Here is a 17,160-nt window from a genome sequence, read left to right on the forward strand (position 1 = left end):
GCTGGTAGAACCTGCTGCTTGGATAGATATTCTACCCGAGCGGCAGCTCGCGCTCGCAAACTTACTGTTGGCGAACTTATCATTAGCGATCGCGAGCCGGGAAAGAACTCTGCTGCACTTCGCGAAGCGGAGCTTTCTGCACTCCGCGAGCTCTGCAAAGTGCAGAAACCTTTGCAAACTTTGCGAACAGAGCGTAGTTTCACGCCCAGGCTTAGTTATCATATGCTTCTCTGCCTCCCTCCTTCTACATTCCCACTAGGACTCTGTCCAGATGCAATTGCCCACTACAAACTTACATCCTACCTAGTGGGTATTTTCATACTCAAATGTGATAACCCTTCATGCACACCTTCTGACCCTTTCAGTCCACAAACCATTCAAAAATCTTGCAATAGCCCCCAGTGTACTATTTTGTGCTCCCTATTTAACCAGTCTCTACATGCTGGTACCTTCCTCTTTTGCTTACAAATTGAGGTTGCCTTACCCTTGCTACTCTCCAGTGTCTCTCCTTCACTTCTACTCCAGAATAATTTAACTTCCTGACTCTTCATCTCATGCCACCGATCTGCTTGAGCCCTTCTAATAGGGTGTCTGTGCCCTCCGCTTCCTCTTTCATTCATTCATAAAACGTTATTTGAGATTTTTAAAAAAGGTCATAAAAGTACATTACAATGCATAAAACCATAATATAACATCGCATAAGAATGTAATTCAGATCAAGTAAGGCCAGCCTTATCGAGTTAGTGAATACTGGCCCCCAAGTACTACATGGTCAAAATCGTGCAAAATGCATTGAATTAACGATTGATAAAAGAGTTAAGAACCACTGAGGGAAACAATGGCCCCAAACTTCGTTCCTAGGTCACACGGTTCCTCTTCCATATGCACGCCCTCAGTAACAGTTGCCATAGCAAAACAAACTATTGAGTTAGGTAATGATTTTAAGTAATATAGAGCTACCCTACATTGCCGAAAATGGTTCCTCTGCAAAATAGGAATGACCAATTTCTTTCTTTCCTGGGCGTACATGCTACAAAAGAGTACCAGATGTAGATCATTTTGTGGTGATTTAGAATCGCAGGTGCACATGGGCAAATCTGTGTGTTTCAATCTTCTGGCTGAATACCCCAATATCGAAGGAATCGGATTCAAACGGTATCTCATCAGAATGAACTGATGGGCTGAGACCGAGACTTCTGCTAGATAAGAGAACTCGTTCTCTACCAGTGGCTGGGTCAGTTGATACATCCGCCCCATCTGTGCTTGGTAATTCCTCTCTCTGTGATCTTGTTGGTCCCTCAACTTAAAAACCTTATTTTATTTATTTATTTATTTTTTAAACTTATAAGGCGCGACGGCTACCCAAGAAGGGTTTCCCGGTAGCTACCCTCATCACCTTGGCACACCACAACCAACTCTTATAGATGCTAAGACTCTGGGATCTTTCTTTTGCTCTCAACACCATCAAACATCCTGCCTTACTTACCATCCTTTCAAACATTGGCATTACTGAATCTGCCGTTATCTGCAATTCCTTTTTTTTTTTTAATATCTTTTTATTTGAAGGATAACATTTCACAGGCATTACAGTTCAGTTCGATTTGGCATATGCTCCAGTGGTATATTTCAGTAATACCGTATTAGCTCAAATTACCTTGTCTTATTTGTATACTTTTACACAATCCCCAACACTTCCCGCCCAACTCCCCCCACCCAACATCCCACCCCAGGCACTTCTATGTAAGCACAGTGTGTTGTCTATACATGGCAAGACGATCTGCTTCCTTCTCTTAATTTCTCCATGTCTTTGTCACAAAGCCCTTTAGGACCCTATTAGACACAAGTCAGCCATGGCTAAATGTCATCCTATGCAGTGCACCTGTCTGTGCGTGAGCCACTGTCCCTTGCCATTCGGATGTACAAGGGAGTCCAAATAAGCGGTAGTCCTAAGGCATTCAACCCATTTCAGCCATCCACAGACGAGCTCCCAGTGGTAGTGTCCACATCTGCCATTTCAAAGGATATCATTATAGCGTTCCATTCTAGTGATAGAGGAACCCTTCTCAAGCCTTTTCGCTCTTCGGTCTGTAGTGCCATACCTTCGGCCTTACCCCACCTCACTACTACAGCTTTCCACATGTCTGGGTCAGGCGGCCTGTTCGATTTCCACCTCATGGTAATAGTACGCTTGGCCATTAGCAGTGAGAGGTCAATAAACCTCGTGGCCACGCTTTTCCTACGTTCAGTGGGTCCCAGTCCCAGCAAGCTAGATGATATGTGTCGTACTGTCTGTTGGGGGACACTCTGTGTATTGCGGCGTGTATTGTAGCCCAAAAATACCCCAATTTCGGGCAGTCCCATAGCATGTGTATCAACCTCGCATCCTCCATTCCACACCGAGGGCAGGAGTCTGGCGTGGCGGGGAACATTACATGTAATCGGTGAGGCGTGAGGTATGCGCGGTGTAGGATCATAAGTTGAATGAATTTAAACTTTGGGTTCCTCGAAACTTTCTTGGGGAATTTAAGAACACGCTCCCACTCTTTATCTCGAAACGCTCTGCCTGCATCCCTCTCCCATACTTCACGCAGCGGCTGCAGCGATATCGCCCTCCCGGTACGGATACCACTCGTGATCCATTTTGTTAAATTGCTCCCTGAGCCCATCAGGTATAGCATCGTGTGTAGTGGGTTTATATTCGGTTCGTTACCTTCCGGTGCCCAATTCCGTGTGATGTAGCCGCGCACCCCTCCATGTAGTAAGAACATCCCCCCAGGCGCGTGGTGTGCTGTGCAGAAGTCTTCAAAGGTCATCATGTGACCATCGGTGAATAAATCGCCCACCTGCGACACCCCAGCATCCGTCTACGTGGTGAGCGCCCTTGTAGATAACATTCCCGTCCCCAATGGGATCCCCAGCAATGGTATTGTGGGAGCGTAGGAAGAGGTGGGGGACGTGCATCTCACAGCTCTCCTCTAGCAGGCGATGGCCATCTTGAGCAAGAGAGGAGATTGCCCAGGGACCGCCGTGTTCGGCAGCAGCAGAGTGTGTATGGCACCCCTACCCCTGTCGTCTTCAGACATGTCTATTTCATGCAGGTTGCGTCCCGCTAGCCAATAAGCCAGCCACTGTAATTGGCACGCATAGTAATATGCCAATAAGTCCGGAACTCCCATCCCCCCAGCCGCCGTGGGTAGTTGTAGTTTTGCCAGACTTATGCGGCGTCTACCCCGTCCCCAGACCAGCTCCGTTAGTATGGTATTCAAGGTTCGAAATACAATAGCTGGAACCATAAAGGGCAAGTTCGTAAAGTAGTAAAGGAGTCTCGGGAGCACTACCATCTTGGAGATGGCTACCCTGCCCGCCACAGACAGTGCGGTCCAGAATTGTACCTGCGACCTCAGTGCTGCTACAGCCCGACCCAGGTTACCATCAAGCATATCTGCCGCCCTCCTATAAATCTGTATCCCCAGGTAGCGGTAGGTTGTCTCCGCCATTTCGAAGCTATAGGGTGGGAAGGGCAAGGGGGCACGTGCCTCTAGGGCAGTGAAACAGTACCCGTACGACTTAGAATCGCTGATCGTAAGGCCTGAGAGCGCACTGAAGTCCTCAAAAAGCTCGGGAATGGGGTCCAGTCCCCCTTGTAAATCCCTTAAATAGAGGATGATGTCATCGGCGTACGACGATACTACATGAGTTGCACCTCCCCTCTTGATGCCTCTGTGCTGCGCCTGAAGCCGCAGTTTACATAGAAGCGGCTCCAGTGCTAGTATAAACAATAGCGGGGATAGCGGGCAACCTTGCCACGTGCCCCTCGCTATGTCTAATTGAGGCGATATAAATCTGTTCGTGCGCACCCTAGCAGTAGGGCGGGTGTACAGTAATCCGAGCCAAGCTATAAAGTCAGCCGGGATCCCGAACCGTTCCAGCGCTGCGAACATATAATCCCACCGGAGGGAGTCGAATGCCTGCCGCAGATCCAACGAGATACAGCCCTCGGTTGCCATGGGTAAACGCTCGTGAAGCATGATGTAGCTAAGCCTCCTCAGATTCATCGCCGTGCTTCGGCCTGGCACGAAACCACATTGGTCCAGGTGGATCAGGCCCGGGATATATTGTGCCAGTCTCGTCGCTAACACCTTGCTCAGTACCTTGTGGTCAGTGTTCAGCAAAGACAGTGGTCTGTAGTTAGCTAACCGTAAACAGTCCCTACCCGGCTTCGGCAATGAAACAATCAGAGCCTGCAGTGTGGACTGCGGTAACCCCTCTGCTTTCCTCGCTTCGTTGAACACCACGTGTAATCGCGGGGCCAACAAGTCTATGTATGCCCCATAAAACTCCGCCGGTAAGCCGTCGGTTCCTGGGGTCTTGTTCCTCGGAAGTGCCCGTATTGCCTGTCTTATCTCCGCAACCGATATGGGTCGCGCCAAGACTTCACTCTGGGTCTTTTCTAGGCGCGGCAGCTCGAGTCCCGACATGAACTCGTCAAATGCCTCATCTGACATACGTCGATGTGGACCGTACAGTGACTCATAGTAGTCACGAAAGGCGGCGTTTATATCGAACTGTGTCGCCATCAGCTTCCCAGTTTGGTCCATAACCTCCAACACAGGAGTGGGGGCCGGAGCATCTCGCAAAAATCGGGCCAGTAGGGGACCGGATTTGTCCGCGTGGGTATGTTGTCTACATGTGTATTCCCTGTAATCCAGGACACGAAGTTCTTCCAACAGCTCAGCTTGTAGAATATGTGCTTCCTGCAAAGGTGTAAAAGGCAAATTCGTACCCGCAGCCTCCCTCTCCAGCATGGCCAGACGGCCCTCCACATCGCTAAGCTTCTCCATGATCATACGCCTCATACCCGATCGTGTGTTCATTGCTTCCCCCCTTATGTACACCTTAAAGGCATCCCACTCAATCTGGCACGTGCTAGCCGTGCCATCATTTATGTGGAAATGTTGTGTGATGTAGTCCGCCATGGTGGCCTTAAAAACAGTGTCCTCCAGCAGCTCCGGGGACATACGCCATGTCGGTATCGGAGTGGGTATCTTGCCCCATCTCAGCGTGACTTCAACCGGATTGTGGTCCGAGAGGGTTTTACCCATGTGTTCTGAGGCTACCACCTCCCCCAGCAATGTTGTGTTGCAAAACGTGATATTCTCGTGTGTAAACCATGGGGAGGGGAGAAGAAGGTATAATCTCTGTCTGACAAATGCATGCATCTCCAAATATCCGCCAGCCCCCAACCCGCTGCCCATTGAGAAAGTGCTTCTGCCTGCCTCCTGCTTTCAGTAGCCTGCAGTGGTGGGTGCGACCTGTCCAGCGATACGTCTAGGACTGCATTAAAGTCCCCTCCAATAATCCACACATTTTCCGACCAGTCAGCTATCGCTCTGTTAAGCATGGTTAAAAAACCTGTCTGACCCACATTCGGTGCATACACACAGCCAAGCACAACAGGGGAGCCATCCAACAATCCCTTGATAAGCACATACCTGCCCTCTGGGTCTAACCTCTCTTCCATCATCTTAAAGGGGACTGAGTTCCTGATCCATATTGCCGCCCCCCGGGAGAACACAGAGTAAGTAGTGGCAAACAGTTGCCCCTTCCATTTCTTGAGCAGTTTCGCACCTTCATCCCTATTCAGATGTGTTTCCTGTTAGTATGCCACTGCAACATGTCTCCTATTTAGTTGCGCTAGCACCCTATGCCTTTTATGGACTGAGCTCATTCCTCTCACATTCCAGGTGCACATTTTGTATTCGCTAAGTGACCCCATGGCTGTTTGTGACAAGTAGAACCAGTGTATCCCACCATGTTACAAGTGTTCCTGCAAATGCTGCCGTGAGTGCCCCAGTTACAAAAATCCCCAAAACATCAAGGTCCCCATTTAAAGAACTATGAGGTCCAAACACTTGCACCCAACTGGGGTGGCAATCAAACAGTACCATTGCTGCGCCCTGGGGGTGTGGTCCCGCTCTCCCACGCCTGGGCCCCGCCGGAGTCCTTTTGGTGTGCCCTGGCTAGTGTTCGTACCCCCGGTCCCAGCCAACCCGCCCAGAGTCCTACATGCAGTCTGTACATTACCAGTCGGAGTCTTCCGAAGTCCCATTAAAGTTCATTCGCCTCCTGTGCGGTTATTTTCGGAAAAAGTTGCAGGCTATCCGCAGAGCCAGACACCTCCGTCCGGGCATCAGAGGCGCTATCTAGGACCGCCGCGCCGCCTGCGTTGTGTGCAGCCAGAGCGGCCTCTGTCAGCCGGGCCCTCTCCTGTGACACCCGCATTCCAGCCAGGGTGTCCGGTCCGCTCGTTACCTCCACTTCCTCTTGTGTGACACCCTCTGCAGGCGGCTTCTCCTCCCTTCGCGGTGGTCTGTTCCTCCGTTGTTCCTCCACTAGAGGGTCTTGCGAATTGGGCGGTGTCAGCGTCACTTCCATCCATTCCGCCGCCTCCTCGGCCGTGTCAAAGAAAAGTGATTTGTTGTTGTGAATTATTTTCAGGCCGGCAGGGAACAGCAGGGCGTATTTCAGGTTCCTATCCCGCAATCGTCTCTTCACGCTCAGGAACGTATACCTGGCCCTTTGCACCGTCGGGGTAAAGTCTGGGTAAATCGATATAATCTTGTCCTCAAAGCGTATGTGTGCCTTCTCTCGTGCTACTCGCAACACTATATCTCTATCTTTGTAGTTGAGCAGGCGAGTTATTAAAGGATGAGGTGCCGCTCCTGCCCTTGGTGGTCTACCTGGTATCCTATGTGCCCTCTCCACGCTGTAGAGAGGCGTAAGTGCCTGTGGCCCCGCAAGTTTCTGCAGCCAATCCTCTACAAACTGCGTCTGGTTCCTCCCCTCGCTTCGCTCCGGAATTCCTAGGATTCGTACATTGTTACGGCGCGCCCGCCCTTCCACATCGTCCATCTTCTCCCATATTAATTTCAGCTGCTTCTCCACGTTTTCCATTTTCGTGGATTGCTCCGTCTGCTGCGGTATCATATCGTCCAGGGCCAGTTTATGTTCCGTGACCCTCTCCGCCAGCTTGTTATGATCAGCGCGCAGTAGAGCCATACCAGTTGCCATTTGGTCCATGCACGTTTCCATCGCTTCCCTGGAAGCCCGTATCTCTGTCAGTATAAGGTCTAGTTTGGCCTCCTGTGAAGTCTGGCCCGTTGGAGGCACCATCTCAACGTTGGAAGAGGCCAGTGGGTCTTCTGAGCCAATAGACTGTTGCGTCAGGTCAGCGCCCCTTTCAGGCACCTTGTTCCTGTTCCTGCCCATGTTTCTCGACGACAGGATGGCGATGTTTGCGCCCCCGGGGGGACTTCGTTCCAGTGTGCAATAATTTGTGCCTCAGGTGTCTCGCATGCGCCGATCTCGACTCTACTACTGCCTGTGTTCCGTGTGTGGGCGACGAGGTGTTAAATCGTTAAGCCGTACACTCAGCGCGTTTATGGTGATATTAAGCCCGTATCAGGAGATCCGACCTGGGTCCCAGCAGCGGCCGGCTGCACTGCGCCTAGGTGAGTGCGTTATACAACGACTAGTCCCTTGTCCGGGCGCCGCTCCGCACCGGATCGGCTGCCCGTGCGTTTCCCCTCCGTTACCTCAAAGCCCGTGTCCGCGCAGGCCCTCCGCACTTCAATGGAGTCCACTCTTCTCAGACAGGAAAGCCAATGTCCCTCCGTCCGACTCCCTGGGGAACACGCGGCGGCGTGTCTCTTCTGCCCGCAGACCCTGCAGGGCTCTGCAGCCGTGTCGAGAGCCTCCCCTATCTCAGCAGTCCCTATGGTCTGCAGTACTCCCGGCGTCGGCAGCACGACCTCCTGCACCGTCGGTATCACCAGGGGGGGCCCTCCAGTTGCTATGTTGCGAGGCCGGCCTCCGGTCACAAAGCAGTATGGCCGCCTCGCCGCTCGACACCTCTGCAAGGACTGGGCCCCCTTCCAACGATGCAGTGTTCTCCTTGCTGCGTCGTACCTATCCCCTGTGGGCGCCCAGCCAGGTCGTGGTGCCGCTCGTCCCCGGTAGCTTCCCTATTCCACCCTCGTGGTTCTCTCACAGCGCCGGGCAGTCCCCTGCGCCGCTGTGTCCATGGCGTCGAAGCGCCGAAGCGCGCCACTGCAACGGCCCTCCGTCCTCACCTCCTGGACCGCTGCGATTCGGCGGGGGTTGGGTATAGCGTGGGTCCCAAAAGTTGAGGCCTCCGCTTCGCTCCGTCTCCCTTCTGCTCGTTGCCCCCGGCTAGGCTCTACTCACTCCGCTGCGCTTCAGGCGTCCCCGTCACCAGTGGGCCCTGCACGGCAGGGTAGCTCCGCGCGCTCCCAGTGTCGCTCCGGCCAATTGCGCCAGGGGTGCGCGCCAGGTGTTCCGGCAGGGTCTTGGGGGGGGGGGGGTCGGCATTGGCACCACTCCACTTCCGCAAGCGATCTCCCGTCAGCTCCGCCTCCCGTCAGCTCGGCGCCCCCGGCAGGTCGTTCTCACTGCGGGCCCACACTTCACTCGAGGCCGCGGCTCCCGGTCCGACAGTAGGCCTCTCCCGCCTCGGACGCTTCGCCGCCTTGCAAGTCGTTTTGCCGGGCAATAGACTCCGACCAGTCTGCCCTGCAATGTCTCCGCCTCATGCAGACCCGGGCGGGTCGCCGGGGCCGTCGGGGTGTCAGGCATTAAGCTAGTTTTACCGGGCAGAGGACGGAGCTAATTCAACAAGCGTCCGCCATGCTCGGCTCTCGGCCACGCCCCCCATCTGCAATTCCTTCTACCACTCAAACCAATTGTCCACTGTGGACCGGCAAGTCCTCAGAGCCCATTTCACCCCTTTACCAGTCTGTGTCTCCCAAAGCGTGGTGTATTGACCACCCCACTCCTCTTCTCACTCTACATCACCTCACTTGATATCAATTCCCGCATTCAGAGGACACCCACGTTTCCTCCTCGTTCCCATGCTTCTCCCTCATTGCATCCTCGAATATGGGAAAACCTTTCTGCATTTATCACTGTTAACCTCTGCTAAAATGGAGGTCCTTTACTTTCTCTTCTGCAAAACTAGGTTCTCTTATAGCTCCATCTACTTCCCACAAAACACACTACCCTTTACCTCATCATTCAGAAACTTAGGCGTATATCTAAGCTTCGCCATGCGGACGCAATGCTTCATTACCCTCAGCTGCCCCTGTATCTGGGTATCTTATCTGAATGCATAATCTGTAGGTATGTTCCATTCAGTACTGTTAAAAGTACTGATTAGCTCACTGTTTATTATCAAGCTTGTCCGTTGCAATAATCTTTATCAGTGGGCCTTCCTCGTCATGGCTTCGCGACCCTTGACAAAATTCTACACTTTGCCACTAGAGGACGTTTCAGTGTCCCATCTTAAAAGCTATACATGGGTCAGCTGCATGCTATCTTTCAGAGACTCTTTCCCGAAAAATCCCTTCTCTCAATTTAACATATGCCAACCTGCACCCCCTTACAACACCGAAACCGCCATGCGTCTCATCCAGATTCGAACCTTTTTACCTTGGGCCCAATCACCTGCATGCTCGCCCACTAAACATTAGCGCCTGCCCTACAATACAGGACTTTAAATCTAAACTGAACTCCCATCCCTCGATGTAGGAAGGCCACAGATACTAAGGATTTTGTTTTATGGGCCTCACTGTGTTAATATGTTCTAACTGTTTATACACTGTAGTACTGTATTTCATATGCTGTTTCTGATTTCTAAACAGCCCCTTAAGTCCAATTTCCCTTTATAATCTGTGTTTGTGACACCACCCTTCCCACTGATTAGTCTATGTACCATATGTCTACCTGGCTGTATGCACATAATTTCTGTTCGAAATGTTCCTCTATGTACTAATAGAAAAATACTTGCATCTGTGTTTACTGATAGTGGCCATGATCTAATGACTTGGTGTATGACAGAAGCCTGTGCTGGTCTTTACTGCTAAACACAAATTATGTAGTGACTGCACTGAAGCCACATACGCAATATCACTTCCTTGTGCCTCACATAAGTGTAATAAACCTTCTTTACAACACAAATACTAAAATAATTGGCTTTGATAATGCTACTTACAAAGATTTTAGGGTGCGTTGGTTCAAGTACATCAATAATGTGTAGCTATAGAGCATATTTACCATGGAAACAACTTCCATCACTGATTGGGTAACCTGTTCCTTCACCTCAATCTAGGGATAAGAAGGGACCAAGGAGTCGGAACTGGAAGGCTGCCTTCAAGGAGTTCTACGCCGACCTAGGGCGGTACATTCAGCACTACGCCACCTTAAAGCAAGCCTGGGATGATCTTGAGCGATACCTAGGAGAAAAATGTCCCCGCATGATTCTGTCCTTGAAAGGTATTGCTGCAATGTGAATTTCTGACCGATCGTCTGTTTCTATTAAGATGCCACATTGTACAAATAAGGCCCTAAAGCCCACTGTGTGTAACATTTCCTTGTAATATGTAGTAAATTGGGACTTGAATGAACAAGCATTGGCCTAGCCAATAAGTCTCGCCTTTTGGATCTTATAAGTGTTTAGTCAGAGCTATTGGCTTTGCCAGTGTATTTAAGCTATGTTGTAGAGTAGTGTGGCTGTTGTGCAGCATGTTGCAAAGTTATAGTAAAAAGTGTTATAAGCATTTTTGTTACCTAAGTTATAATTATAGCAAAAAACAAATAAATCCCCATGTATTATTAGTATGGTGCAGGTCCGGAAATGGTACTCGTTATCCTGAATAAACCGGAATCAAAGCGATATGCGTCATAGTATCGGAGCATGCAATGCAGCAGTTCAGGGAATAAGAACACGTGAATCATAATGCATATATCACCATAAAAATACAGGCCATAGCGGTACCAAATACGCCATGTAGACCGCAGTAGCCTCTGGGCGCCTCCTACATGGACTGTAGTAGTTACTGATTCGAAATGATGACGCGGGGCCTCCGTGGAGGACTCGCCAGTCATGTATCCACAAGACCTAGAACCTCAAGTGCCCCAGGGTATGGCCTATAAAGGCATGGCCAAAGCAAAGCACAGTGGAGTGGGTGGATGGGGGGAGGGCACAGACACTGAAAATCCTTGAGGTACAAGTTAGCCACATGCAGCTGCCCACAAGCGCGCACGGCAGCTGCAGAAGTTGCAGAAATAATGGTAGGACTGTGTGCGTGTGTGACCTCCCATGATCTCTACTAGTTGATTGCTGAAAATACAAGGCCACCTTATGTCTGCCCAAAAGGCAAGGTGCGCTGCGTACTGCCTTGGGGACCACTCAGGCCAAAAGGAGTGAATTGAAGGTTCTTTGCGGACCGAAACAATAAAGCAGTTGTCTTATTTGCAAACCCTAATATAAATCTCCCTCGCGCTGAGGTGCGCGTCTACTTAGCATGTTACGGGGTGAGCGCACCTTGCAGTGGGAGGCTCAGGGACTGCTCAAGCAGCGCCGGTGGGAGAGCGCGCCATACCCAATTTAGAGCATGATCAGCAACTAGCACACACAAACGGAGGGCTTCACTGCCCCCGACAGAGCAGTGCGGGAACTGAACCAAGTCTTGAGCTCGCAGTCACAAGGGAGAACAAAAGAGGTGTCCTGCTTCTCGGAGAGCGTTGCGGGCGGGGGCTATAAGGGAAGCAACGCGAGCAAAGAGATAAACCGCTATATGTATCAAGCTATTTAGCATTCGCAAAGGCCGAAATTCTGCGAATTTCGGCCTTTGCGAATGCTAAATGGACAAATGGAATGTATCAAACAAGTTTGATGCAAAATAAGGATTAGCAAAATTTGCTAATCCTTATTTTGCGATTGCACTTAAGGAATTGCAAATTTTGCGATTCCTTAAATGCAATGTATCAAACAAATATTATGGAAAAAATGCCATTAAGGATTAGCAAATTACCACCAACTTCTAGTTGGTGGTAATTTGCGAATTCTTATCAAAAAGCTTTTTGGAAAAAACCCAAAGGTGCCATATGACGCCCATACATGCCCTTAGGGCATGTATGTGCGCCATATGCCCCCAAATGTCTTTTTCAGGGGTGCAGCAGGGTGTTCTTGAGACACCCCTGCACCCTTGGAAAAATCCCTAATTTGCGATCAGCAAATTGCTAATTGCAAATTGCACTTTCATTCCTATGGGCCTCCTGGCCCATGGAAATGAAGGGGTAATTTGCGAATGACAATTTGCTAATCTCAAATTAGGAATGCTAAGGAATCGCTATTGGAAAGCGATTTTGTACATACATACCGTTTTGCATTTCCTAAATAGCGATTCCTTAAAATTCGCTATTTAGGAAATGCAAAATGGTTTGTTGATACATATAGCGGAAAGTGCTCACCATGCCCTAGGAGCCAGAGCGGGAAAGTGAAGCACGCCACCGCTATTTTCGAGACAGGCAAATGTAAACAAGCGCGCACAGCCAAGCTAATTAGAAACTGTTGGCCCCTGTGCGCCGCTGCTCGCTCCCGCAAGGTGAATGCCGCCACATGCACGAGTGTTGGAAAAGTGCAGACCAATTCCAAAAGGTCATCTCCTAGAGCAGCGCATGCGTGCTGAGCTAGGCTCGACCTAAAAAGAGCAGTCCTGCTTGTAGTAATGCACTAATGAAACTACAAACCACACTTCATTGAGCCACATTGAACTTGGTACTGGTGTTGGTTTTTAAAAGGTATACCATTGAGTCTGGGTGTAAGTTATTCAAGTGCAAAGGGTGGGTTTGGTAACAGGCCTTAACATTTTTATTTGACCTCCGTAGTTTAGGTAATGATTAGTCATGCAAGTTGCGTAGTACTGGATCTGAGCGCATTGTTTTATCAGAAAGCATTCTGGTCACTTTGCTATGTGTGAGTGATCGTGGAAATGCTTCTCTTCTCATTACCAACTAGCTATTGTAATATTAAAGAACAAACTGATAATAGTTGTGCAAAAGCAATTAAAATTTCTAAATTCTTTTGGAAGTCTCGGCAAATGTCTTTATAGAACCAGTTATGAGGAAAGCTTAGTTAGACTTGGAAAAACGGCCAAATACAGAAAGATGATCTGTAGGTGCAGTCTATCTCATGTCTGTCTAGTAAGAAACTAGCCAAGGTTTCTCAGGAAGAAAAGTGCTGCTGCGGGCAAAATCGGTGCTCATTGACTTCTAAAGAAGTTGATGCGAAGACAAAGCATTTACGCACCGGTATTTAGAGGTCATCTGGTAAACGAAATAATTGTTCAGCATTTAAACAGGAAAGCACACATGGCATGAATTATGTAGAAGAACTGGACCCAAAGCTGGGCATATTAAACATTCTTTAGTCTTTTATTTTTTAGTATTTCTGTATCTGTTTAGAAGATAAACAACCATATGCAAATCAGTTTTGGTCCTGAGCTTATTAACAATCTAGCAGGTACTGGCTGCATCTCCTCTGTATGGGAACTCAAAAACCCATACCAGTTTCTGCTTTGTTAAGCTTTGTCAGTGAAGTGCAGCTTTGAGTGCCTGTGACAAGGGTCCCCCCACCCCTGGTATACCTTTACCATTAAAGTGACTCACTTTGACTCCAATAGGGTGATGTATGTAAACACTTTGAGCAGCAGGTATTTACTTACGGTGCATTCCATAACATAATTGTCTTAACTCAACTTTGTTTGTCCAAATATGGGTCCGCCAGCTCACTATGCACCTCACCAATAGTCTAATAAGGCCATACCCTTTCTGGGTTTGCTATTGTTCCCATGCATGAGACATAGCCTAGAAGTTCAGGATGACTGTCCCTTGTTGAAGGGGAATGGGGGCAACAATGGTTTGGTAATGCTTGGTCCCTGTTTATAGTGGTACAGTGAGCATAAGACAATGGTCTAGAATGTGGCTATGAGTAATACCTATAGTTATAGGAAACAAGGGAACCCTAAGGTAGTACACTAGGGACCTTGGGGTTTAGCTTATTACAAAAAACAGTGGACCCTAGTAGTTTGGGTGATCAAGGTAAGAATAGACACAAACTGGAATAGTATTTATGTCCTTTGACCAGCCGGACAGGAATTTATTTGGCGATGCACACAATCAGAAAGTAATGTCAAGGAGGCACATCCCGTGAACCACAGTGAACAAGACAAAACAAGAAGTATAGGCAAGAACGAGCAAATCGGTCTGTATACTTATAATCAGTAAACAAACTTGATTGTAGTTTGAGTGACCATTGTATATAGTATTCACAAGCATATTCAGTACATATGATCCTATTGTGTCGACGACGTTTCCATGCCGAAAAACAAGATAAATGGCATCATCTTCAGGACAAATATATAAATCATGTTTGTCTTGGAATTATAAACAATTGCCTTTCATGCTACATACAAATGATATTATTGGGAAAAAAATGAGGGAGAAAAGGGGAAAAAAACACAATGTAATTACGTGGCCAGGCATGTTTAAAACAAAAAACACACGGTGGTGCATTTTACTATTCGCACATCACGGGCCGTTCTTTGCTGGCATGCTTAGTGCTGGAGCAACGATTTGACTTTGACTTTGTCCGGCTGGACAAAGGACATAAATACTATTCCAGTTTGTGTCTATTCTTACCCTGATCACCCAAACTATTAGAGTCCACTGTTTTTTGTAATGAGTAATACCTATAGCAGCGATTAATTCAAAATTCCACCATTACTATTTTCACTATTGTCTAACAATTTAGCTCAGCAGGGTTTTTTTAAACTTTGATTTTAAGTCAAGCAGTAAACCTTTCACGTTAATTTTTTTAATAATACTGGCAATCTATGACTGGTGTGCCCTCTTTGACTGCATTCATCGTGATGGTCATCAGGCTTAGAACCTTTTGTCAGCCTGTGTCTCTTTAAATCCTAGCAGTTGCCCCTCCTTTAACCCAGTGTAACACAGCTTACATTTCAACAACCTTCTTGGACATCTGTTAACAATGTTCGACATTTCTACAGTGATTGCAACATGTGATGACCACACTTGGGAAAAGCTATTACTTGAGGCAAAAATGTATAACATGCAGTGCTTTACAATAACAGTGCACTAATGTCTTACTGTCCAAATAGCTTGATAGGTAGGACAAATTCATTATAAGTAAGAGCAGGTTTACAGCATATGCTGCTTTATGTTGAGCACTTGCTCTGCGCACTTCTGCCACCTAATGTTGGACTCAGAATATTATGTCTTTCTATTCTTAGACCTACTTTTGCTGTCCAAATGTGGTGAGGACTGCCAATACCGCGTTCTCCCTACCAACCAGTGTTGTCTTGGCCCGCCGGAGGAACTTGCCGTCACCCAGTATGGGTGTATTTCGGTGCCAATTGAACTGTAGCTCGTCCGGTTGTTGACCTAGACATCAGCGACCTTGCACTTGTGTCTGGCGGTGCAGTAACCCCTAGATACAAAAAGTTTTCAAATAATTTTCTTGAACATCGTATTTTTAAATTAAGGATCTTCATATACACTAACAATGTGTGCAATTTTGTTGCACTTAGGTAGCTTTTCTACCAGTTTTTGTTGGTTTCCATAAAAATTACTACTACAAGCCATGAGGAAGCCTTTTTTAGACAAAACACATGTTGGCTGTATGATCTAATCGAACATCATATAAGAAACGATCAATTGTAGCGTATTGTTTCTTTCATTGTCTGAATTATTCACACGTTGAACTAAAATGTGTAAGCTCAGTACACTATTGTTTTACTATGGACATTTATTTTTGAACAGTACATGACCGTGTGATCTCTGTTCTGTTCTATATATGTAACATCATTATTGATCTCTCTATATATTTTCTTCAAATGTCTATGTGTACTAAGTTATTGGAATACATTTTGTCGTACATTTTATTATTAAACACTCTTTGCTCGATTAATTCGAGTGGAGTGCTCTGGATAAGTATAGAAAACTAAAGACTGGCACTGTTCCATTGTGTAACTTTTCGAGGCAATGGTCAGACACAGAGGCCCCAAGAAGAGGTACTTCTGCAACGAATCAGTGTCTTTTTTTCACGCCTCCTGATTACAAGACACCTGTCAGAGGAGACTGAAGTTTTATGTTCCTCAGTGGGAGAACATGACCGCTGACTAGTGGGTGATTTTCAAAATAGCACAAGGAAACTGGCTACAAGTTCAAAACACACTTCCGTATCACCAACAAAGCATTACAAATCAAGATGTTCCCTTCCTCCATTGTTGCTCACTGTTGTAGGAAGAGGTTGCTTCATTACTTACAAAAAAGTGGCAGAGAAACTGTACCCACGTAGCAGTAATGACGAGGAGTATACTCCGTTTCCTCAATCCAAAGAAAAGATGGCTGCCCTCCCTTACCCATATGCGTTCTATGGCAGCTCATCCACTCCACTACTGCCATTCCCATCAGAAGGTGCTCCTACTCTAGTAGCCGGCTTACATGACATACCTTAATCAAACAAATGCTTACGTCCTAATATACCAAGTGCAACTCGATTGCCTGAGATTTGTGGTTAGTAGAATACAAGTTCAAAGTCTTTCCCTTCTGCATCTTTTCAGTCCCACAAATTGAGACTCTCAATGTGGTAGCAAAGAGTCTTCGTCACAGCCGTATACAGGTGTTTCCTTATCTCAACAATTAGCTGGTTGACGGGGTGGCTCACATTGTATTTTCGATATGCGGAACAGTTCCCCTGCTCCGCTGATGCGGGTGCACGGTCAGCACATTTAGCTGCAACAGGTGCAAACATCTCTGTGTGCCCTATTAAATTCAGCCAGTCAAAGCTTACTCAACTACAGAGTCGTGGCATTTGATATCACTTTCCTTTTAACATTTGTTACATCCTCTGAGAGTGAGAATGATGATAAAACTGCTGGGAATGATGGCTTAGTGCATCGCACTGGTACCCAGTGCTCCCCTCAATATGTTCCAGAAACAAGAAAATGTAGATGAACAAAGGTCTCAAGTGACTGGTAACTGGAATGCTTTTGTATTACTGGAGCCCACGTCTCAGCACAAATTGATGTGGTGGTGCAGGTGAAACCTTCTACCGGGCAAGTTTTCTCAAACCCACAGACACAGGTGACCATCACAGCAGATGCATTCCTCACATAGCAGGACGCATATATGAGAGACCTCACAGTGCGTGGCCAGTGGTCCCCACAGGAGAGTCTCCACCACATAATGGTGCTGGGTCTGTAGGTGGATTAACTG

General features: G+C 47.8%; 1 protein-coding gene across 2 annotated transcripts in view; it reads left to right on the forward strand.

The window, feature by feature from the left end:
- The window catches only part of FBXO3 (F-box protein 3), a 138,748-nt gene that overhangs the window by 77,613 nt on the left and 43,975 nt on the right, over window positions 1–17,160 (forward strand). For both annotated transcript variants that reach the window (XM_078684269.1, XM_078684270.1), the window contains exon 3: window positions 10,187–10,350. In XM_078684269.1, coding sequence (XP_078540395.1) covers window positions 10,187–10,350 — 164 coding nt within the window. The remainder of the gene's footprint in view (window positions 1–10,186; window positions 10,351–17,160) is intronic.

The sequence above is a fragment of the Lissotriton helveticus genome, chromosome 3_2, assembly GCF_964261635.1.
Source record: "Lissotriton helveticus chromosome 3_2, aLisHel1.1, whole genome shotgun sequence".
NCBI classification, from domain to species: Eukaryota; Metazoa; Chordata; class Amphibia; order Caudata; family Salamandridae; genus Lissotriton; species Lissotriton helveticus.